Source organism: Parasteatoda tepidariorum, chromosome 5 (assembly GCF_043381705.1).
Source record: "Parasteatoda tepidariorum isolate YZ-2023 chromosome 5, CAS_Ptep_4.0, whole genome shotgun sequence".
Taxonomy (NCBI): Eukaryota; Metazoa; Arthropoda; class Arachnida; order Araneae; family Theridiidae; genus Parasteatoda; species Parasteatoda tepidariorum.
The window spans coordinates 10215665-10241343 of record NC_092208.1 but is presented as its reverse complement, the minus strand read 5'-3'; the positions used below and the strand labels follow the sequence as shown (position 1 = coordinate 10241343).

At 31.2% G+C, this 25679-nt stretch overlaps 1 protein-coding gene and 1 long non-coding RNA gene across 3 annotated transcripts; one reads left to right on the top strand and one right to left on the bottom strand.

Moving 5' to 3' along the window:
• Positions 1-1191: 1191 nt before the first annotated feature.
• LOC122270431 (uncharacterized) lies at positions 1192-4428 on the top strand. Its single transcript, XR_006225794.2, has 4 exons — positions 1192-1236; positions 1699-1771; positions 3280-3350; positions 4066-4428. It is a non-coding gene; the product is annotated as an uncharacterized lncRNA (long non-coding RNA).
• A 6995-nt stretch (positions 4429-11423) lies between these two features.
• On the bottom strand, positions 11424-24170 carry LOC107438505 (astacin-like metalloprotease toxin 5). Of its 2 annotated transcripts, none has more exons than XM_043047742.2 (6): positions 24004-24170; positions 19710-19783; positions 17835-17910; positions 16071-16185; positions 12602-12777; positions 11424-11708 (listed from the first exon to the last, which is right to left on the bottom strand). In XM_043047742.2, exons 1-6 carry the CDS (start codon positions 24071-24073, stop codon positions 11482-11484), a joined length of 738 nt encoding a protein of 245 aa, XP_042903676.1. In that variant the 5' UTR covers positions 24074-24170; the 3' UTR covers positions 11424-11481. The 2 variants fall into 2 exon arrangements, with proteins under 2 accessions (XP_042903676.1, XP_015906299.1); XM_016050813.3 differs by lacking the exon at positions 19710-19783 and adding an exon at positions 22055-22128 and having other exon boundaries at positions 24004-24161.
• Between the last annotated feature and the right edge of the window lie 1509 nt (positions 24171-25679).

The window sequence follows — 25679 nt, the reverse complement described above, 5'->3', positions numbered from 1 at the left end:
TATTATGAGTATATTCTACATATATCATAGCATTTAGCAATTAATATTCTCAAAATTTACATGATATACATTCTAAATACACTCATAATACAAGATAAATTCTATTTAATAAGAAATGCTTAATTAAAAATTTGTATCGCTTAATAATAAATAATACAAATTCAGAAAAGAAGCATTTTTTAAATACTTTACTAAACAAAAATGAAATATGTCTCTCAGACATTCAGGGTTGTCTCTGAGATATCTAAAAGAATATCCTTGGGATATCCAGAAACTAAATATAACAGACATCTAAACGATGTGAGAGAGATACCAATGTTTAACTTGGGATATCCCTTGGATAACTGTGGTAGGTCTTAGATATCTGTCAAATGTGTCTTAGATATGCAGCAGACATCAATATCCAAATATCTGCTAGACATCACACAGATGCGACCCCTGGATTTCTGTTGGATATTTCATGGATATTCAGACGTCTTGGGGATCTCTGATGGATATGGCAATATCCAGTTTTTTTATCCAAGAGATCTCTAAGATGTGTTGTGGATATTTGTGGCTGTGTGGATTCAAGTGAAACACGCCAAATCTTAAAAGTAGCCTAACTTAAGACGGGGATTTTGTTACTCGTTTCACCCTCGAGCTTATGATGACGTAGGATCTGTTTATCCAATGAGATTGCTTAAAAAAAATAACAATTTAATACTTAGAAAGCTACAAGCAAACTTTTTATATAGTATAAGATTACATATTACTTACACATCCCAAATAAACTTGAACATCTCAAAACGTGTTTCTGCTGTTAAGGTTATTTTGAAGCATTGAAAATGAGCTCCCAAAAACGACGAGCACCGAATTTTTCTCAAGAAGAGATTGTTTCGATTATCGAAGAATTAGAAGGAAAACGTGAATTGATTTCGGGGCAATTACGCCGCTGCTACAAAACAACGAAAGATATTAAAAACGCGTGGGGTGAGATCGCTGGTGCTCTAAACAGCGTGAGTACCAGTGGTTACATTCGTTCTGGGGAGGAAATTAAAAAAAAAGTGGAAAGATTTAAAATCTTTCGCAAAAACAAAAGCTGCTATGATCCAACAGTACAATAACGGCACAGGAGGAGGTCCTCCTAATGGGGAGTTCTTAAATGATCTTGAATTAAGAGTAATTGTTCTGTTGGGGCAGACAACAATACAAGGAGTCGGTTTCGACAGTGCTAGAGAATTTTAAGCAAAGCCCGTGGTAAGTACCTTGCGTTTTTATATTAATTTTTATAGAATAGTTGTTGTACCGAGTAACTTTGAAATTATCTAGAAATGCAAGTTATTTAAAGTATGTACGTAGGTACTATGATCGAAATAATATTTTTCCAATTGTATTTAAATAATATTTTTCAAAGTAACTCTCTTTTTTTCGTTTTCTTTTTCCACATTAAATCTTCAAAGAATAAAAAACTATTCATTTTGATAGTGTCAATAAATAAACGTTGATAGTTTCACAAAATTTGAAACTACATTAGTGTTTTTATAACAATATCTCTAGCAGACGCCAAGTTTTAAGAATCATAGTCAATTTAAAATGCACTAATGCTTGTTAACCTTAAATATTATTATTTATTATAAAGTATATGTTAAAAATAATGGTGCAGTAGTTCAATTTTTTCTCTGTCGAAGACTTGATAATAATAATTTTTCTTCTTAAAAGGAAAGAGCATCAATTGATGTGGCTGGCACATCTAGCGACTATGATAATAATGTAGACGGCAGTAGAGAGCATGGTAATACTATATTTTCATGTTACCTCTAATTTAAGTTTTCAAAACCTTGTTCTTTATTCTTCTGACAAAAATATTCTGAATTAAATTTTTTTTCAATTTATAAGGAATAGTAATTTTTAAATATTCTTTTAATACCAAGGTTTGTTGATTTAAATCAACTAATTTTTTATATATATATTGATTTAAAAAGTTAAAAAACAATGATTTAAATTATTGATACTTTTATTATTTTTTCCTAGTTTTAAATTTTTTTTTAAATAAATTGCTGGGATTAATTAATTATAGCTAACAATAAGGAACTATTGTATTTATAAAATTCTTAATATTGTGCACATTAATTTCAAATCACAGAATGAAAATGTTTATCGTATTAAATTAAATAACCCAGAATTAGAATTGTGCTATCTCTTTTATCAATAAGTATTTTTTCTCATAATATGTTTACAGTATCTTTCGACATTATCAGATTTTCTACAAAGAAAAATTCCAGATTAAATTCAGACAGATTTTTTAAAACTCTTTTTAGCTTAACTTATCTCTTTTAATATAAAAAAATGAATATTTTGATATTAGATTCAATATTTATTTTTTGATAACTGATTACATTTATAAAATCTGTTAAATTTTTTTTGTCATTTTAAAAATTAAGAGAAAAAAAAAAAGAAATCACAAATTTAAACTAAAATGATGGTTTGCTAATTGAAACTTTGTTTTAATAGTTAATGCATTCTATAAATTCTCTATTTCATCTGTTCTTTAAATTTTTATCATGCATTTGTTTCAGAAAGGTTGCTATGCATTCAAAGCTATGCATTGTAATAAAAATTGTTTTAGGTAGTTAGAGCTTCTAAATTATTGTTATAATATAGTTTTAATAATATTTTAATTATTTATAAAGTTTTTATATACTATAAACATTTATAAAGTTTTTTAATCATAAATTGAAGTTCTTATACTGTATTTGAATAAAAATAAAATCCGATTTAAATAAATAAAAAATCACGAACCCTGTTTAATACTCAGAAATCTTTTTCTTTATTACTGATTTATTTCTATAACATCAAGAAACGAACATAAATGTTTATTATAACATTATTGATGTTATCAGTTTTTTCTTTATTTTGATCTTAGTGTTTTGAGCAAATAGAAGCGTAAAATGTGTTATGCTACATCCCTAAGTCTTGATAATCTCACAATAACCCTACCTTATAAAAATTTTGAATTGTTTAATCATTTTCTTTATTTGACAATAACTTTAATATATCTGGGTTAATGATCTCAATCAATTATTCTTGTGTGTCTTTAATTTTATCTTTTTACATTATTTTTCGAAGCTCTATGCCGTATTTGAATTAGGGAGGATGTATATATTATATATACAAGTGTATTATTATAAACGTCAATACCTTAAAATATCTATGCAAGTTCAGTGTGCAATTTAGTTATTGAAGAAGAAGAAAAAAAACGAATTCACGAGATAAAAATTGTGACTACTTAATTTCTTTTAGATTTAGAAGATGTAGAGAATTTTTCTGATTACCCTAATATACCTCTTTCAAACAGTTTTGATTTAAATCAGGTATGGTAGGCATAAAATACATTTGTGTTGAAAATTGTAATATTATGAATTGTTTAAAATAATGTAAACATCTTACATTATCCATTTACATCCAAACCATTTTTCTAGAAAGATTGAGAAGGGAAAAAAAAAAAAACTTAAAGTTAATAATAAAATTTTATCTCCACAAAATTTTTTTAAAATATAGACAGAAAACTTGTAACCAATAAATCTATTCATGAGTAATCAATTTTATTACTCAGAATTATTAGTGAAATCTTGAATTTGTAATTGTTTTCAAATTTTTGGCAGGGGGGGGGGGGAAACTGTATAACATTGTTTATTAAGTGCATAAAAATAAAGTAATCTATCAAAAAAAGATAAGAAATGACTATAAAAAAAATTACTTCTTGGATTTCGAGTGTCACTTATTATTTTTGGTACATTTTGCATGGATTAAAATAGCTTTCATCATTTTACTCAGCTATGAACAATAGAAACATTTTCTTTGGGTGTATTACATTTAATTGTGTTTGCTGAATTTGTTTAGATTTTTATTTTAGAATAAGGCAGACAGTTTTATACAATTTTAAGACCTTTTAAACAAAATATATTTTTGTTTATTGGTAAAATTTACTTAATGCTTATCAAAAATAAACGTTTTAACTTTACTATTTCCTAATTATTTACTATATATTGTAACAAAAATTATTACAGTATTATGCATTTCTTTAAGGAAAACTGGGCCCAATCTAGAATTAAAAGCAGCACTCCCAGAGTCATCCAGCACCGGCAACGGAAAAGAAAGCTGCAGGAAGTGCAGGATGATGAGATGTTAAAAAAATGACATAAAATTTCAATCGGAAAATAACCAGCAGTTAGAAAGAATAAACAAATACTTGGAGAAAATGCAAAATGAACTGAATCTCAAAAATGTTTTACAACTAAAAAAGTTGCAGCTATTATGTAAGGTGTACACAACATAGATCAAGATTCATTGAATTTAAGTGTTGAGAAATAATAATAAAAAATTATGAATGTGAGTGCTAGATTGATTTAAATTTTTTCTGCAGTTTATTGTGGGTAATGAGTTTTAATAACATGCATTATACAGTGTTTGGAAAAACATTTTGTTTTGCAACGAATTTGACTCATGAGTTTAAGAAATTGATATATTATAAGCAAAATAATACTTTAACCGCCAAGATTCTACAAATATCTCTTAAGCCAGTTCCTTTCCACACCGCAAAAAGACTACTAAAAATCTCTCTTCGAACAACATTTGAGGCAAAACTCCAAAAAGCAAATAAAAATAAGGACTGGTTGGAACAAGGAATTAAAGATATTCCGTCACGGCCAAGAGAAATATCTGTGGCCCTTTTTTGCCTTGCCACTGGCCATGACTGTTTATCAAAACACCTGTATAGAATCAAATTCTTTTCAAGCCCCTTTTGTCCAATATGTAACCTACAAGAAGAAATGGACGCTAACCATCTGAGACGTTGCCCTGCACTTCCTCCCTTGTGGGAACGTTATTGGCGGGCGAGATGCATTATTACAGACTCTTTCATTTTGTAGCTTCTGTCCCGTTTTTTGTTCTTTCTTTATATTGTTTCTCAGCTACAAATTTGTCTTTCATGTCTGCCATTGGAAAAAAAAAATAATAATTTAAAGTTTTTTCATGCATAGATATATTTATTAAGTCCCAATTTTTTTCTTCTTCTAAAAAAAAGCTAATATTTGATTGGTTTTTCATGTCAATTTTTTTCTTCCTGATTATGTATAAATTATTCCAATTCTTTCATTCATAAATTATGTTAATAGAATTTATATACTATGAAAATATCATTTTTACAGCTTCTGAACGCAATAAAATTTTTTTGTTTAAACATAAATTTTTATTTATTAAATTAATTCAAATTGATATTACACTATACCATGCATATATTTTTGCACTTTCATTTTGTTAGCTTTTTTGCCCTGTGGCAGAAAGAATTTTCTTTTGACAAGCAAATAAATTTAGTTTTCTTTTCTGCAGAAATTTACATACTATAAAATTTGAATCATGCATTTAGTTAATGACTTTTTGGTGAGCACAATTGTGCACAATTTACGTCAATATTATTGGAAATCGATACATTTCGATTGTATTTTCAGCAGCTATTTATGATTATCAAATAGTTTTTAAATATCAAGTTATATTTATAACAATATAGGAAACTATTTTTTTTACTTTTAGCATAATGTGCAAGCAATGCAAATTATGAATTTTGAAAATTAATCTCAAGTTGGCTAACAGTTATTAACATCTATTTGCTGTGACAGAAAGACCAAAAGTTTAATGGGAAAAACTATTTCTTTTAAAAAAGTTTTAATAATATGTAAATGATAAACAGAATGTAACAGATAAACAGGATTAAAACGTATGCAACCAATAAATAGAATTAGTAAAATTTTCAACTATTTGAAAATTAGATGGTCTTTATAAATCTATCTTCTTTGGAAATTAAATTTATACATGAATCAATTTTTGTCCCATCTTGTTTTTGAAGATTCGAAAAAAAGTTCCTACTTTATTTCACAGTTAGGGACAATAATTAAAGAGCCGTGGAAGCCTTCCTCTCTTCCTTTTTTTTTTATCAAATCTTAGAGATCTCGTTTCTTTTTTTACATTTTATCTGTCTTTCAACAACTGTTTAGCCATTAGGATAATTGAAAAGGAAAATCTAATTTTGAATAAGCTTTTCAAGGACTTAATTTTTTCATTCCGTCAAACTTATTATTGGAAGTTAATAATCACGTGCATACAATTTTATTATCTTATTGATTCTTATTCCACATCTGCTTTATATTCCAAAATTTATTTATTATCAGTTAATTTATTTAAAAAAAAGTCTGTAACGTGACGGAATGACACAAAAAATTTAACTCTTATTTTCTAAATTAAACTTAAGACTATTTTTTAAATGCTTAAATATTGCATTATATGCATAATTTTATCAAAATATTACGAATGAAAGATAAAAAAGAAGAAAAAAAGGAAAATAGAAATGTAAGTGTCTTTCAATAAAGCAATTCAGCACAAATGTGAACAATTCACTTGTCAGCCATGTGGTTACTTTAAAATTCTGACAGAATCAAAAAACTATCAAAAATAAAACAGAAACATGTAAACTTTCACTATTTTTGAACATATTTTTAAATTAAAATATGCAATTTTTTTAAAAAAAAATTTCATTTAGAAGTTGACACTTTCACGGAATTGCCCGTCATCCAAGGTAAGAAACTTATCTGCATTCCATTTTCAATGATTTCATTGAAATTGTAAAAATTAAGATTTGCAATTTTTTTTCATGTATAGTTAAAAAAAAAAAGGGGAAATCCCTAAACATGGATAAGATTACATTTAAAAATTAAAAGTGTGCACTAATAATACAAGACACTACAAAAACGTTTTTACAAATATTTTTAATCAAATCTAAGGCATGAAAACAAAATAATTGCACAAATTTATAGCGATTCTTTCTCGAATTGCTTCCCCTTTCCTCTTCAAAATTATCCTGGAGTTAGGTGGATCGATCTAGGGGATCAGGAATTTCCAGATCATACGGCTCGTCTGGTAGAGGAACACTATGATCCAAACAAATGTTATGCAACACGCTTCCTGCCATTACTATCTTACAGACTTTTTGTGGTGTGTACTGTAAGATGCCACCACTAAGATCAATGAGTTTAAACCTTCCTTTTAAGCACCCGATAGTCTGTTCCACTACGGATCTATCTTCCATATTTATTCTTTACCATATTCAAATGAAAAATAAATAAAATATCATTCTTGCATTTACTCTCTTCTTAACCTAGAAGTATTAATGTGAAGTATATGATTTGCAATTTAACATTAACAATCAAAAGTCAGGTACTTACACTTTGGATATTCATCGAAAATTTATTATTTCGATTTAAAAAAACATTCCAGTCCGGTTGATTGGGCTTGGTTACGTAAACTTGCGTCCCATCAATAACACCGATAATGTTCGGAATGCCACATTTTTCAAAGAATTTCCTCTTTGCTACAGAAGTTGCTCTGGCACCTTGTGGAAATTTGATGAAATTCTCTACAAGTGTCATCATGGCTGTAATTAAAATCCTCAAATATCCTTGAAACACTGGCCTGAGACATTAAAGTAAATGCACTCTCTGCAATTAAATTTTGGAATCCTCCAGACCCTAAAAGACGCAGAGAGGCAAGAACCTAGCACAGAAAAAGAATAAAATGTGCCTGCCGTTTACATGTACATGTGCCTGCTGTTTGTACGATTAGCTTTAGCTTCGTACTCAGTTCTTAAATTTAGTTGATTAAAAGTAAAAATTCTTTAATTAAAAATATTATCCAGCTTGTTTTAAGCTTTATTTTTTATGAAAACAGTGTAAATAATTTATTTTAAATATACAGGGTTATTCATAATTCCCTCCGCCTGTAAACGCCATTTTTCTTAACTACAACTGGCTTCAGTGGTACATGTTACTGCCATCTACCGGCAACTGCTTAAATTAAAACTTGAATACTTTCGGAATAATTTCATATGTTCTTTTTTGCCATATTCGTCTTCGTTTTTTTACTATGACGCTTCGAAATCCCGGAGGGAATTATGAATAACCCTGTATAATAAACTTGCTTTCATAATGAATTTCCTCACGAGAGCCACTTTATCTTAATAGGATCTTGTAAAATGTAAACTCGAAGCTCGTACACAAATATGGGTAATGATGTCAGACAAACTGACCAAACAGACTAGAAACCTGTTGCATTTTGTGTATAACTTGTGACACCAATTTGAGCAAAGGAACAACTGGTGTAATCAGTTTTTAACTTGGAACAGTTTGTGCAAGTACGAATATTGGACTGTACCCATAAATTAAAAGGTTAGTTGGAAAAAGAGTTTTCTATTTGAATCAAAAACTTTAAATCCGCAAAATCTAAAATCGATATTCTTATTGCATAGACCCTATTGATTATTCTTATTGCAAATATAAATTACTATATACATAAGAAAGTGGAAACAAATAGTGCATAAAATAGTTCAATAAGCAATTTCAAATTTATAATTAAAAAAAAATAATGTAATATTATATATACACACTAATTTAATATGCACCCAAATAAGTAGACTTTAAAGGAACTACATTATAACATCAATACCTACATTAGATTCCCATAATAAAAAATTATTAAGAAGCAATAATAGAGTCGCAACATCAGTCAACACTATAGCTAATAGTACAGATACTATCGTTAACGAATAAACAACTTGGTTATTTTTTTCCCCATTGTTTTTAGCATAATTCTGAAGAGCTAGCATCCAAGTGACACAAAATCGAAGAGCGTCTGAATAAAAATTAGGGAAAATCTTGCAAAATAGTCCGGATGGAAGTCCAATGGAAACTTGAGTAATTTTAATTGGTCCATTAAATAGATCGAGGGAAAAATATGATTCTCACACATAGTAAAACGAAAACACTAAAATGTTAATTCATGCATACTTGAACTAAAAATAGATTAAAAGACAGGATGTGAATATTAAAGTGTGATGAAGCTTTTAATTCCGAATAATAGATTAAGAAGAAGATTTAGATAAAGAAATAATATAAAAATATTAGTTGAAGCTTTTTATGTTGCGCTCACAGACACGTACATATACAGGGTGCGTAGCCAAATTATTCAACAAAAAATAAGCACCTTTTAAGAACTTAAAGAAATATAATTTAATTAGGCAAGGTTAGAAAGTTTTTGACAATTGACGGTTTTATATTGTTTTAAACGTCATGTCATGTCAAAAAAAAAAAACCTTTTGGCATAGTTTTTGAATCATTGTTTTGAAATTAAGAATCATGCAAAACAAATGGCGTTTTCATGCGCTACGGACTGACAAAACGGCGAAATAGATTGGGGTGGAATTAATTGTGAAAACGTTGAATAGAACAATGTGAACTGCGTCTTTTTGCATAATTCGAAGCGAAAATCAACATGGTAAATCTGATATTCAAAAAGAGAAAATTAAGCACTTTTTAAAAACACCCAATGAAAAAAGTATCTTTAAGGGCTTTTAAAAAACGAAAATAAGTACCTTTAAGCACTTTTTAAAAACGCTACGCACCCTGTATTTATATAATATGTGTGTGCGTGTGTATTAGTATACAGGATGATAATGATTGTACTATGAGAAATAAAATCGTCATAACTTCGAAACTGTTTGCCTGATCAAGTTCAAACTTCGTGGGGTTGACCGCAGGGCATGACGGGAATTAGTATGCGCAGGCAACGGCCATTTGCAAGTGGAAATGTCACGATACAGTGTGCCTGAGCGCATATCGCTTGTGAACGAATCGCAAGTTTAGATAACTGGTTGCGTTTGTTATGTCGGCTCAAGAACAAGTCTTAAAACATCGAAAAGACACGAGCTGTGTTTGAAACCAGCCCAATTGATTGATTAAATGTAGGGTTTAATGGCACAAAGTCCAAAGAAGGACATGCTGCGCCAAACAAACGGTTTTAAAATAAAGGTAAATGTATATTAGAAATTTTCCTCATTAAAAGTCACACGGAATTTATAAAACTACATACAACGTGACAGAGGTATTCAAAAGTGAGTAAAATCAGATAAAATGTAAATGTAGTAAAGTATTATAAAACAGTTGCATTTAAAGCTGAATAAAATCAGATAAAATTGTGAATAGGATAAAACAGTTATATACAGTATAAAAGACCAATTGCGCGTAGAAACGCAAAAATGTTAGGATGATGCGAGTCACCTAACAAATCCCGCAGAGTTAAAATAGATAAATCATCTAAAATATAAATACTATAAAACAAGATGAAACAGGTTCAAAACGTGAATAAAATCAGATAAAAGTGTAGATAGGACGAAGCAGTTATATACAGTATAAAATATAATTTGCGCGTATGAACGCAAAAATGTTTGGAGGATTTGTTAGGAGACACCCATCATCCTGAGATAAAATAGAACTAGCAAAAATGGTAAGACGATAAAAGTTAAAACATGGGCAAATATTTAAAATATGATGAGTGAGTGTAGTAAATATTTGGCGCAGGAGCTATATCGCGCCTAAAACTAGGTTTAAAAAATCATATAACTTAGACATCATATCATATAACACCTTATCAAAATCATATAACACCTTATATAACTCCAAACACAAGGTTGAGTTCGATTGGTTGGTTGGTTGGATTTTATTGGCGCAAGAGCCAGAAGGTTGAGTTCGAAGAAACTTGGTTAAAATCAAAACCAAGGTGATTTGGCTAAAATCAATATAACTAGGTGAAAACTGATCAATTTATTAAAATTTGAACGAAGTCGAATTATAAAATCCGATGTCTTTGAGGTAAGGTATTAAGTTAGGATGAGGTGTGATTCCAAGTAAAATTGCTAAAGTTGGGAAGTCACAGTTAAAATACTGTCGTCTTCTAAATTTAAATTTCGAGACTGTAAGATACTCTGGGGAGGTGGCTCTCCCAACAGTAAATATAGATGCGTCAAACGAGTGTGGCCGATTAGGAGACGGGTTAGTTTAACGTCTGCGTGACGCGTACGTAATGCAGGTTAATGGTTAGTATTTGGTTTAACTGAGTGCAGTTTGTTATTGATTTTAAGGTCCTAATGTTGTGAATGAGAAACTGCCGAATGTTATGCTTTATGTATGAGAAAGGTCCGGATACAGTTAAAACAGTGGTGGCAGATCGTACATACAAATCGTTCCCTGGTATAACTACGTGATTCGGTACCCAACAGAATAACCGTTATTGTGGAGAGTAATCAGCAAATGATTAATGAAACATAAAATTATATGAGTATTACTGCCAAAATTTTCCAATTGGCGCAAAACGCTCATACTGACGGAATATATGCTATACTTATGTAGATCGCATAGAAATTAGCAGCAGTGCAAAGAGAATGGCAACAGCTTCAGCAGTGAAGAGGGAACAAATATCTGGAATCTTGTAATTATCATCAGCGATAATGACACCGTTACGTACGGTAAGACCAAAGAGAGTATGCCTAATTACAATACAGAAAGTCACAAGATAGAAATTTATTGCCAACACACATCAAGAATCACTATATTGACAATACAATCAGCACTGATACAATTTAGAGATCCGTAGAATGTCGTCCTTACTCAAGGCAAACTTATCATTGACGTCAACTATTTTTCGACCATCTTTGGCGGTCATGGTTTTTAATCCATCGTAATGGCTCTTGCTGAAGACAGTTTCTCCATATAACATAACAGAATCGAAATCAAATGGAGACAACAGTTGGTTCTGCTTTGGTCTCAATTTAACAAACTGGTCCTCCATTCCTACGGAAGAAAAAAAACCTTAAATTAATAACTTCCAGATATATTATTCAAAAGACAGTTTTTCCAAATAACATAACAGAATGGAAATAAAATAGAGACAACAGTTAGTTCTGCTTGGGTCTCCATTTAACAAACTGATCCTCTATTCCAACGAAAACAACGGTTGCCAGCAATGTTTCACTATGTTAGCATCAAAATGCACGTTAATACCTGAAAGATATTTTGCCCTATCTCTGAACAAGCTGTAATGAGTGATAAAAATGTTTGGCGTAAGGGCGACCATTTAGCTATCCACGCCTAAAAATCTTTAGTGATTTTTTCCTAGTTGTTTTTATAAAAGACAGAGTTTGAACCTCTTGTGATGCTAAATTTTATCATTCTTAATCTAATGTTAAATAAATTAAACTAATTATTTAATATTTATTACATTTTATAAAGAGGCAAAGATAAATATTTTATTCTCTTCTTAACAATCAATGTAACTGCCAACTTATTAATTTAATACAAATGTATAACTCATTAATGCACTGTCGCGAATAAACCGAACATCCAAATCTATTTACAACCCTTTATTCTTTAAGTTACTTTATTTATCTTACCACAAAAATGTTTCAATTACAGGGCTATATTAATTCTTACACTTTTTTTTTTGATAATTAAGCTATAGTCAAATTATTTCAAATTTAATTGTACACACTTTCGATAAATCGAAAGCTATGGATCTCTTCCCATGTTCTTAGCAGTCCGTTGGGAACAATTCAATCACTTGTAATTTTGAATTCTTAACGTGAGGACTGGGGAGGATTTCACCCCATCGAAATTTACTGAAAACAATTTTTCCTAAGAATTAATTTGCATAAAAAAGGAGAGGGAAGAAAGGTGTAATTTCGAACCTTTTTGAATGTTTTCGTAGTGAATGTTCAAGTAATCGTCTCTATCTGATCGAGAATGTTCATGGAAGAATCCAACTGTGTGACCCATCTCGTGAAGTAGCGTTCCCATCTTGAAACATCCTGCTCCTAAAGACAGAGGCTGTTCACCTAGAGTTTTTCCAACATGAGAGTAGCACCTAAATACAATAAATAAACTTAATTTCCCTTTTTTTTATAATTCCTACACTATTAGTTCATACTCTCTCTATATATCTTGTTCAAACTTTCAATCGTTAATAAAATAATTTTTATTCATCCACTTTTTTCAAATACTAATTCGTTAATTAAATAGGGATGACCGAAAAACGAAATGGAATTTTCTGATGGGTTAAGCGTTAGTCATTACTTTAAATTTCACTATAAGCGATTCGGTTTTTCATATATTTTAAAGATAACATCAGTGATAATTTCTAACTTATAGCTCTATTTGAACAAAAAAAAAAGAGTTTATTGTGCACATTTAATTATTTTATATTAGCTGTGTCAGATAAATGTAACATTTTTGTTAGGAGTATCTTAAATTAAAACCTGTAAATTCATGGTTGAAATACCGTTGTCTAAGTTGATTGTATTTAAAGCACTGGGTCAAAATATATTTCACTGTTAAAATATTTGGGCATCTTGAACATATGGGAATAAATGTTTGTGGGTGAAACGTGTGTCCAATTCGTAATCTATAATTTTCTAGGCGCATTATTGGTTTAAAAGGGACAATTGGTGGTTGATTTTAAACAGTTTATTAATTGCACTTTGCCAGCCATGTTTTAGCTAATATACTATTTATAACATTTTTAATATCTGCATGTCAGTGGTCGGTTTGAAACGTTTAGACAGAAAAAAAAGGCTCTCAATCTTACAGATATATAGAGATATATTCGAAATGTTTAGAGTAAATTTAACGTCCATGACAATTCTGGTCATTGAGCTGGAATTTAACTAGTAATTAAAAGTGAATTCAAAAGTAATTAGTTTTTTTTAAAAATTAATTAGTTTACACAGTATAATTTTAAGTTTAATGATAGGAACTTTGCAACTGTATATTTTTTAAAAAAAATTGTAAATACAATTGTTTAATGTATGATACTTTTGTTATAAATAATGTATAAATTATTATTAGTCTCTCAGGCGTTAAACGTCAGATAAATTTAAAATATTAACAAAAATAAAGTAGTAACATTTAATGCAATCTCCTAACTGCTTTAGAGTCCTATATACTCCTTTGGATCTTGTATCATAAGACTTTACATTCAATCAATCAATCAAATTTAGAGTCCGAATGAAAATAAATCATTAAATTCTAGATCAACGGCCCGAATCGAATGGGACATTAAATTCATGTAATTGTTAAAAAGCGGAGTTTTTATCTTACGTTATTTTTCGTTAAATTTTGACATAGTGAGTTGCTGTCAGTCAAGAATGCCTTTAAGAAGACGAAGAAGCCATTGTCAACAGCTCACTGACTTTGAAGGCGGTCGCGTAATACGGCTTCGAGAAGGTGGATTTTCTTTCCGCAATATTGCAGAATGAGTGGATGGGAGAAACCACTGTGCATGATTTAATTTTATTTTATAACCGTCGTTGAACACCCGACCAAATTTTTCTGGTTTACGACTACTAACGTTCAACTCAGTAACCTTGTAATTTTGAAGCTAATCCAGAAGACAAGGAAGCTCCTGGTTGATTGATTGAATGTAGAGTTTAATGGCACAAAATCCAAATGTGGACATGCTGCGCCAAACAATATGTTTATACATGTCAAAATTGAAGTGCATACTTATTTTCCTAAATATAATTAAAAATTGATAAAATCATATACAAACAATCAACGGAAGTATTGGAATAAAATCACGTCAAAGTTAAAACACAGTAAAATAGTATAAAAGTAAGAATATCCTTCTAAAAATGAATAAATTCATGAACAGAATAAACTTATATACAATTTAAAGGAAGCTCCTGGATCAAGTATTGAAAGAAATTTGCTTTCCTGGAGGAATATTTGATGGAACTAACCAGCAGTGGTCAAGAAAAAGAATTGTTTCAAGATCAGATTTTGGGCGGCCACGTGGCATTACTCACAGGGAAGACCGCGTGGATTTGATATTTGTTCTTTGTTCACTGTCAAAAGACAAATCATGTTCACTGCGCAATCATTGTCAAAGGATGAATTGTTTTTTTTTATATATATTCTTCACATGTGATTCTCTAATAGACAGACAAGACTACAATAGCATAACTGCTCTCTATGCTGATGATACCATTTCATTGCTAATGAAAATGCATAAGAAATGCTTTAGTTTGCTTAAACGAAGATTACCTTCAAGTTGAATTATGAATGTGTATCGATCATTATTTCTTACGAAGCGAACTGGAGTGGTCCCGATCTTCACAGTATAAATGCTGTGACGTGGATTTGATATTTGCTCTTTGTTCACTGCGCGATCATTGTCAAAAGATGAATTGTTTTTCTTATATATTCTTTTCCAATAGACAGACAAGACTATAATTAGGACAGAGAAAGCAAAAATTGCTTTTGAAAAATGCAGTGTTAGTTAAAGTGAATCAGCTATGTTAGTGCCTCCATCTCAAAATGCAGAATTATCTTTGACGTGCGATTCTTCAGATCGGGCTATTGGATGGTTCTAAGCCAGAAAGAGGGCGATGAGTTCAAACCTTTGGCATTTTTTTTGCGTAAGTTTACCCCAAGTTAACAGCGTTATAGTGTGCATGATCGTGAATTATTGGCTATTTACGCGTCTGTTCGGCAATTTGCTTATTTGTTGGAAGGTCGCGAGTTTTCAATTTATACCGATCATAAATCTTTAATTTACCCATTTACTCAAAAGCATGAGAAATGTTCCCAGAATCAAATTCGAGATCTTGATTGCATCGGTCAGTTTTCGACGGATGTGCGTTATATAGCACGTTCACTTAACGTTGTAGCAGATGGTTTATCCACAGTATCCGAGATAGAAATGCCCACCCTGTTGCTTGTATTTAATGCACTGGTTTAAAATATGTTTCACTGTTGTAGTTTCTTGGCTTCTTGAACATACGGAAGCTGGTTCATCAAGTAATAAATGTTTATGGGTGAAACGAAATTCAACGAAGGATTCTTGAGATGTAGTAAAATGTATCATGTGCTAAATATTAAAGAGTTGAGAGAATTTACAACAAAGATAGCAACTTACACAACAAGGATTGGTGAATATGATAAAACTCATATTCATCAATCCTTTGGGGGAGTTATGCAACGGGAGAAAGATTGTGAGAACTATGACTCAGAAAAATATCACATAAATCGATAACTGAGAAAAATAATAAATCTATAACTCAGAAAAAAAAAGTGTTACATACTGAAGAGGAGAGTTATTTTTTTTCAGCACATTCCTCAATTACCATACACTAGTAGAATTTCTTATTTATTCCTTACCCTCTTCCGGCGAAAATCTTGACGTATTGTCTCTCGTCAGTTCTTGGAACAAATCGAATACAAGTCTTGTCTGCATAGTGTTTCATGGCTTCTTTAATTTGAGGTTCCTTTTCCTCTGTAAATAAATTAATACATTCCTCCTCTCACAAACAAGACTTAATTGTACACAATTTCCCGGTATTAGTGAAATGTAAGATAAGACTTTCAGCTTATTATGGTAAATTGTTATTGTACCGATCGTGAAACGAGTATATGTTTGAGAAATAAAAGAAACATCGTGACTTTCAGGAGGCAAGTGGGGTTTAATGGCACAAGAGTGTCGCCACAAACCATTGGTTGCAGCAATTATCATCATTTAGTACTTATTTTTACGAGGGAACAGCTTGCCAATTGGCTCCGTTTTAAGGGAAATTTTTTGTATGTATGATTCTTGATGTAGTAAATTTAGTTAAAAGTTATTCATTCCGACACTACGAATAAATAATTCGAAACTTCACATAAAACACATATTATCCTAGTTACCATATTCCGTATTATTTTTGCTTATTTTCGGGGGGCAGTTTTGCTTAACTTCGGTAGTTTACCGAAGCTGCGGTTAGCCACGTGGGAGAAGGGTCCCAATGTTAGATCCCTTAAGTTACCATTGCAGAGATGCCAACTTGCTCCGGACAGCAAATATATACGTATTTTAAAGAGGTAACTTATCAATTGTGATTCTCGGTTTAATAAATTCAATTTAGTAGATTTTTATCCACAAACTATTTATAAATAGCTCGTACGCTTATATATATCACAACTTTATAGTACTTAAGTCATGCTATACTTTTTAAAAGACAAGCAAAAATAGTCAAACATTCGCAAAATTTACTTAGTAGTTATTCACCGTTTTTTTTAATTATTTTGGCGTGTTCGGAGCAGTTGGCATCTCAGCCATTGTTCAGGCGCTGCCTCAATTATAATGCATCGCCCGTCACATGCGTATTAGTCTTAGCCTCGATATTTTGTACATATTTTCTTGTCCTTTATTAACTCTTATGTATATAGTTTTCACGATACCTTGTACATAACCAGTTTTTCATGTCTTATTTTTTAACCGGAATTATCTTAACTGTCTACTTCATGTTCAATTCTATTGGCTGTTTCATTCACGTGACACCTCAGGTTTGGCCTACCTGATCTTTAGGATAGTACTAGCGTACGTCTCCCCATTTTATTTTCTCCTTTACATTTTCATCTCGATTACATATATATTAATATAGCTTTTAATTATCCGACCCATAATACCGGAGAATCGTTAAGTGCCGCCTTTGGCGGCAGAAGCCGAAATCTTCGTGAATCCTAGTTACCTCCTTATGAAAGTACGAATGAGTTTAAGTTAATTAAGTTTGTAAAATTAACAATAATCTTAAACGTTTCAGCATTGAAATCTCGAACCATTTTATGAAATCTTTTACAGAAAGCCGAGCTGTTGGTATTCCTGTATGGGGTATCTTCTTCCTCCAAATCGCCAATCACCAAAAAGGGCTTGCTGCACTCAATCATTAAAAAGTTAATGCGTTTGCTAAAATGACCATAGACATACCTAGTTTCGTAAAAACAATTGTTTCTTACATTTTTGTATTCATATACGCATTCGAGCGAGTCATCGGTTCTCTCTGCCTCTCGCCAATATCTCGACTAAACAAAATATCTCGCCAATATGAAACTAAAGAAAATATTGCGAAAACTGTGTGCTTTTGTTCTAAGAGGAAAAGCTGTACGTACTTAGTGCTGGATCGATGATATAGGGTATTTTTCCATTTGGCCAAACTCTGTGTTTTTCTACGACAGCATTCCTATCCTATGTATTAAAAAAAAAAGCTTTAAACATAAGCTAGTTAGCTTTTATCATCTAAAAATATATTCTTAAATTTGTAAACAATTTGCTCCCCTTAATCTTTCCCTATTTATTTTTTCCTTTACACTTTAAACAAAAATATTATAGGATGAATTTCGATAAACTGTAGTGTTGCTACAACTCTCTTTCCTTTTTATGAGTATCAGTCAGCCTATTTCTGTCCAAACTGTTTGAGATAGCCTCTCTGTGAATAAATTAAGCAGTCTTGGTCTGCCAATTTTTGGGAAGGAGAAGAAACCTGGGAAGAGGGGCAGGGCAGAGGTGAGAAAGACAGGGCTAAGACCTGGTTAGATGAGTGGAAGGTGATCAGAAAAAGAAGAGGTTTTTGGTAGAAATTCTGAAGAAAAATATACATCTATCCTGAAACAATTGCTGCAACTGGACTGAACAATTGATATATGTATCCAGAGAATAATAACCTGATACCTACAAATAGTTTATCAGCTCCTCAAGATTTTAAGCCAAGTCTAGCACATGTGCAAGATAAGTGACTTTAAATTCAATTGACTCCAGCAGTGATTCATTTTCTTTAAATGTTCTTCAAATCTGTTTGTCACATGTTGATTTAGTTTAGTATAATTTGTTATGACCTTATTTTATTATGCCTCATGGTCAAATTTATTTTTATGAGTAAATCTTGATAATTGAGTTAATCATCATTAAAATAGCTTAAGTAAATTATCTCCCTTGTAATCATTATTTCTAGACAGATTTTGTAATCTTACTTTATTTGCATGTGTTGGTGATGATTTGGGATAAGCCTTAGTTGTAAAATGCATTAGTACTAAATTTAGCAATTATCCCACTACACTTTACCCAAATTGTCACCACAAAACACTGCAGTTAGTTCTCGTTTAAAGAACTACAGTATGTCTTTTTTGGTGCTTTATTCATCAGTAAGTCATGCTGTCAAAAATTGCCGTTGGGTTACATTGAAATAAGTCACCACTTCTCTAAAAAATTTCATAATTAAGTTGTTGTTGTTACTAATTCCCATCTGGTTTGACGGAGTCAGACCAGATCAATAAATTCGTTGACATTTAGGAAGTCCGAAACTAAAAGGGGAGAGGAATGAATGTCGTTCCAGTCCAGCCCTAAACAGTTCAAGATATGCTCAGGTGATGCCTGATTTTGTTGGCATTTAGGGCAAAGAGGAAAGATCTTTTGATTGGCAGAAAATGTGAGACTTTTCCGGTGTCCATTGGCCAGTCGGGATAAGCAAGTGTTGCTCTGCCTGTCACCAGGAAGAGATAGAGATAGTCTTGGTCTTTTTGCTTTATACCAGTAGTGGATAGGAGGAAGCAGCCACTTTTGTTTGTTCTGGGCCTTTTGCCTTGCTAAAAGTTCAAGGTATCATAATTAAGTAGAAGAGTTTATCGATATAAGATTCGCAGAAGTATTTACTCGCTTCGTTTTGTTCAAGGACTTCCTGCAACCTAAGAACTTTTCGTAAAAAACATAGTCTTAAAATCGAATATCATATATCAGAGTGTACTAAATATGAATTTAATATAGGAGGATAATCATGCGAGTATATCAGCTCAGTGCGTGAATGCAACTCTTAAAATTAGTGAAAACTAAACAAGTTTTTTAACCACGGATGGCGATAAACAGAAGAGAGAGGAAAATGTCACTGCATTTGAAGTGACAGTCAATTCACAAAGAATTAAAACAAATTTGCATCGCAATACGTAAACGAATAGCAATAAATTGGAGAAAAAAATGTGGATAACTTTACTTACAGTATGAGGGTCGAATCCAGCTATATCGCCTTCAAAAAGATCAGGATTTTGCATAGCTTCATCCCCAGCTACGTCTGAAAGCAATACGCTCGGTAAATTGTGTGCATACAAATAAAATTTATAACGTAACATTAAAATTTAACCGTGTAAACAATAAGGGTTTACATTACAATTAAGAGTAGAAACACATTTTGAGTATTTAAAAAGTTACTAACCATCCCCTATTTTTTTGATGATCTTTATATGAATCATTGAAAAAATGTATTTTATTAATCATAATATAAACGAATCGATTCGAGCCATTGAACCAATTAAGGTCGTTGAATTTCTTGTAACTTAATAATCATTCGAACGTAAGTCGATATTTTTAGAAATTATTTATTGTAGAGTGCGCTAAAAAAATGGATTACCCTGAATAACTTCTGACTTAATGATCAGATCTTCACGTTCTAGGACTCAATCTTAAGGGGGGTCAGGACCCTTAAAACTCTAAAAAAAAAAATCGATTTTTCAAGAATCATTTTTTTTTATTCCTTGCATTATTCTGCGCATTTTCATATCTTACATTTCGAAATCTTTCAATTGGTTCAAAAGTTATAAGGGTTAGAAGACAAGTCACTCACCAACAATTGCTTTAGTGGGCGTGGTCGCGAATTGCTTCATTTCGGGCTTATCTTATAGTTTCTAATAATAATCTGAGATTTAAAGTGTCTACAACTCAACTCTGCTCCAACCCTTTGCAGATTTTATTTGTTTATATTCGAATTGCATGCGTTTTTTAATCTTAGATTAATATTTGTACATTCGTCTATTAGCTTTCATTTTAGTCAAAAATCTAGTTTCGGTTTGATTTATTTATTATAAATAATCATGAATAATCCTCGTAGATCTGGTCAGAGACCAAAAAAGAGAAGATTTCGNAAAGCTTTAACCATAAGCTAGTCAGTTTTTATCATCTAAAAATATATTCTAAAATTTGTAAACAATTTGCTCCCTTTAATCTTTCCCTAATTATTTTTTCCTTTACACCTTAAACAAAAATATTATAGGATATATTTCTATAAACTGTAGTGTTGCTACAACTCTCTTTCCTTTTTATGAGTATCAGTCAGCCTATTTCTGCAAAAAATGCCTGTTTGAGATAGCCTCTCTGTGAATAAATTAAGCAGTTTTAGTCTGCCAATTTTTGGGAAGGAGAAGAAACCTGGGAAGAGAGACAGGGCTAAGACCTGGTGAGCTGAGTGGAAGGTGATCAGAAAAAGAAGATGTTTTTGATAGAAATTCTGAAGAAAAATATACATCTATCTTGAAACAATTGCTGCAACAGGACTGAACAATTGGTATATATATCCAAAGAATAATAACCTGATACCTACAAATAGTTTATCAGCTCCTCAAGATTTCAAGCCAAGTCTAGCACATGTGCAAGATAACTGACTTTAAATTCAATTGACTCAAGCAGTGATTCATTTTCCTTAAATGTTCTTCAAATCTGTTTGTCACATGTTGATTTAGTTTAGTATAATTTGTTATGACCTTATTTTATTATGCCACACGGTCAAATTTATCATTATGAGTAAATCTTGATAACTGAGTTAATCATCATTAAAATCGCTTAAGTAATTTAAAAATAATGATTACAAGGGAGATAAACAGATATTTTTATCTTACTTTATTTACATGTGTTGGTGATGATTTGGGATAGGCCTTAGTTGTAAAATGCATTAGTACCAAATTTGGCAATTATCCCACTATACTTTGCCCAAATTGTTACCACAAAACACTGCAGTTAGTTCTCGTTTAAAGAACTACAGTATGTCCTTTTTGGTGCTTTATTCATCAGTAAGTCATGCTGTCAAAAATTGCCGTTGGGTTACATTGCAATAAGTCACCCCCCCCCTAAAAAATTTCATAATCAAGTAGAAGAGTTTATCAATATAAGATTCGCAGAAGTATTTACTTGCTTCGTTTTGTTCAAAGACTTCATGGAACCTAAGAACTCTTTGTTAAAAACATAGTCTTAAAAACAAATATCATATCAAAGCTCATATTGGAGGAATATGAATACGAATATCATATTGGAGGGTACTAAACGTGGATTTAATATAGGGGGACAATCATGTGAGTATATCAGCTAAATCTCTTCAGTGCGTGAATGCAATTCTTAAAATTAGCGAAAGATAAACCAGTCTTTTAACCACGGCTTGCGATAAACAGAAAAGCGAGGAAAATGTCACTGCATTTGAAGTGGCAGTCAATCCATAAAGAATTAAAATAAATTTTCATCGCAATACGTAAACGAATAGCAGTAAATTGGAGAAAAAAATGTGGATAGTTTTACTTACAGTATGAGGGTCAAATCCAGCTATATCACCTTCAAAAAGATCAGGATTTTGCATAGCTTCATCCCCAGCTACATCTGAAAGCAATGCGCTCTGTAAGTTGCGTGCATACCAATAACATTTATTACGTAGCATTAAAATTTAACCGTGTAAACAATAAGGGTAAGCATTACAATTAAGAGTTGAAATGCATTTTGTGTATTTAAAAAGTAACTATCCATCCCTTATTACGATTATTTATTACAATTGAACCAATGAACGAATCGATTCGGAACGTTGAACCCGAATTCTTTGTAACTTAATAACCATTCAAAGTAAAAAAAGGACCACCCTGAATAACTTTTGATTTAATGATCGGATCTTTACGTTCTAGAACTCGATCGTAATGGCTCGAAGGGGGGATTTCAATAATGCTAATAAATAACTGCAGACGATATTTTAAGTTAAGAAATCAGACACAAAAACGTACTTTCACTGAATAAACATACTTTTATTTCGATGGATTCGGATTTCTGACCACCAAAATATTTCACCCCTTAATGTTAATTTCACTTTTCGCTACATCTCGAGAACTTATAGAGCGAATTTTAAAAAAAAATTGAACTTAATTATATTTGTTGCACGCCCCCATTGGTAGCAGTGCTAGACCAGGCCCATGACGTTATACACCCTCAAAAAATCCAACACCGTCAATGGGTCATCTGTTAAATCCTGTTTGGTGAACCCCAGGCACGCGAGAATGTGGTGAGGCGAAGCCTGGTCTGAAAAACAGTTGGTACAAATACTTAATTATATTCATTTATCCAATGATATCCAAATAAATTTTTGCATGGAATTACCTTTGGATAAACAAATTTTATAATTTGGTGCAAATTTTTCAATTCGTTCAAAAAGTTCTCGAGTTATAGCGATAAAGTGAAATCAAGTAAAAAGTAAACTTATCGTTAAGGGGTCCAAACTTCGGAGAGCTCTCCTGATCAAACTATTGGGACCATATTTCCCAGATTGCGGCTACCCCCTTAATTTTGGGGGTCAGAAATCCGAATCCGTCGAAAAAAAGGTATGTTTATTCAGGGAAAGTACGTTTTTGTGTTTGATTTTTCAACTTAAAATACCGTCTGCACTAATTATCATATTTGAGGTAATCCCTTCGAGACGTTAAGATTGAGTCTTAGAACATGAAGATCCGATCATTTTATCAAAAGTTATTTAGAGTGGGCCATTTTTTTTCTTTTGTTTTTTGCACAATATACGTAGTTTAATTTGAGGTTGAATTTAAGGTATATATAATACTTCATGTTTTGAATTTTAATTATTTTTAATAATACTATTATCATAACAAATTATTATTTGTTATATAATATAATGTATCAAATAAATCAATTTACTATAGTCTTTCAGAGGCTCACTATTTTGACAAAAATGTAAACCATAAAATAACTAGTTGAATGTATTTTTTATATCACAATACAATGAGTGTAAATATTGAAATTTAAAGCAATTCTAGTACTACTTAAGTCCTAGTGATTTTGTTAATTGATATGAAGTGGGGAATGTTTATTTCCACAAAATTAAAATCAAAATCTTTATATATTAATTAATTTTTTAATATATCTAATTTCAACCAAGTAACTAAGTTAAACTAAATTCTGGCTCAATGGCATGAATTCAATCAATTAATAAATTCATATAAATACAAATGAGCCATATTTTTTTTATCTACACTTAGATAATGTGATACCTTGAAATTTGTGGTAATACAAATATTTAATTGCACTTCACAGGACAAAATTCAGTGAGTGAGTGAAATCAATATTTGTAGTTCAATGATTTAAATGGCTTAATTTATGAAGAAAAAAAAAAAGAGAAAGAAAAAATTCCACTGTCCTAAAATAAAAGTAAATGCAAGTTTTCTAACTGTAAACATTTACAATTAATAAGTTAATATTTACCATCAATACTCCTGCCGTAGCATGTCGAAGCAAGTCCGATAATAAGGAAAATATATTTTAGAACCACCATTGTACACAGAAGAGATTGCCTGAAGATAAACCCCAATATGCACAAAACTAGTCTCAAGACAGAGGCTTTTTATGATTCCCCGTCGTAAAAAATTGCCGATAACAAGGATCCTATCACCTGTTCGGTAACAGAAGTTTTATTTCCCATCATTATCAGTATTAATTTAAATACTTTCTAGACTTGTTTCAGGAATAACTAATAGAACGAAATGGAAAGAGTGACGCGATGATAAAAACTTAACGGACGCACTAGACTCTGCTTAGATAAATAACAAAAATGTGAGCAAAAATATTCAGCAATTGAATTTTCTTACATAGAAATATCCAATTACTCATGAACTTAAATTGCGAAGAAAAATAAATAAAATGAATTACTATTTAAAATTGTTTTCTTCTATAATAAACTAAAACCCGTCAGCTACATTACTAAATATTGTAGAGTATTTATTAAACCATTGAATTGAATAGAATTATTGTTGAATACAGCTACTTTTAGGTGACGCAAAAATAAAAATATACGCGAATTGACGAAAAAGAATGATGCGAAGATAAAAATTTAAATGAAAAAAAACTATACTATGCTTAGATAAATCACAAAAATGTAAGGAATTATTCAGAGATATAATTTGTTTACAGAGAAATATCCAATTACTACTCATTAACTTAAATTATGAAGAAAAAAAAATAAAATATATAATTACTCTTTAAAATCATTTTCTTCAATAAATTAAAAATCGTCTGCGACATTGCTAAGCATTGTAGTGCAGGGATGAGCAACACGCGGCCCGTCAAGCATTTCTAAAATTGAATTTATTTTATCGACTTTCTCCCATATTATTGTTATAAAATTAATTTTAATAAAATGGTAGTACATAACTAAACCGAATTTTTTGTGACGAGTTACTCACCTGTCGGCAACTTGTTCAAACATGCAATACGAACGCACTGTGTCAGTGCTTGTTTGTGTTTGCTTCTGTGGCGGCAGCACTTGCAACCACCTCTGTGTTGTAGCGCCACCTATAGACAGGTTTGCCGCAGTTGGAAAGTGAGGCTGAAGAGGAAACAGTTGCCTGTGAACACTATCAGATAAAAACACCGGCCAATTCCTGACGAGTGACACACGTTGTTACGTCTGAAAGTTATAAGTCGTTGATATTGCAAATAATGTTAGAAATGTATAATTATAATGTGTAAACCTGTTAATTATAAATGTGTGTTCCGTGATAAATACATTTTATTGATTCATTCGAGACACTCGACACGTCTGTCACACAATCAGTCATACTGGTAAGCTGTTAACTAGCAATTTTGGCAATTCTTGTGTTTCTTGAAAGGCGTAAGTGCAATTCATAATAGCATGTCGGAAAAGCAAACAAAAGAACGGAAGGTTGCTGATGAGCACAGGCATTTCCAAGAAAAGCGGATATTTGATTTTTTTTTTCACTTTCGTCAAAGATAAAGCTGTATGTTTAATATGCTCAGAGACTGTGTCGACATTAAAAGAATATAAGATAAAAAGGCATTACGATACAAACCATGAACAACAATATAAAAACTTAACAGGACAAAGGACAACTCCGGATAGATAAGTTTAATCAAATGGAGAT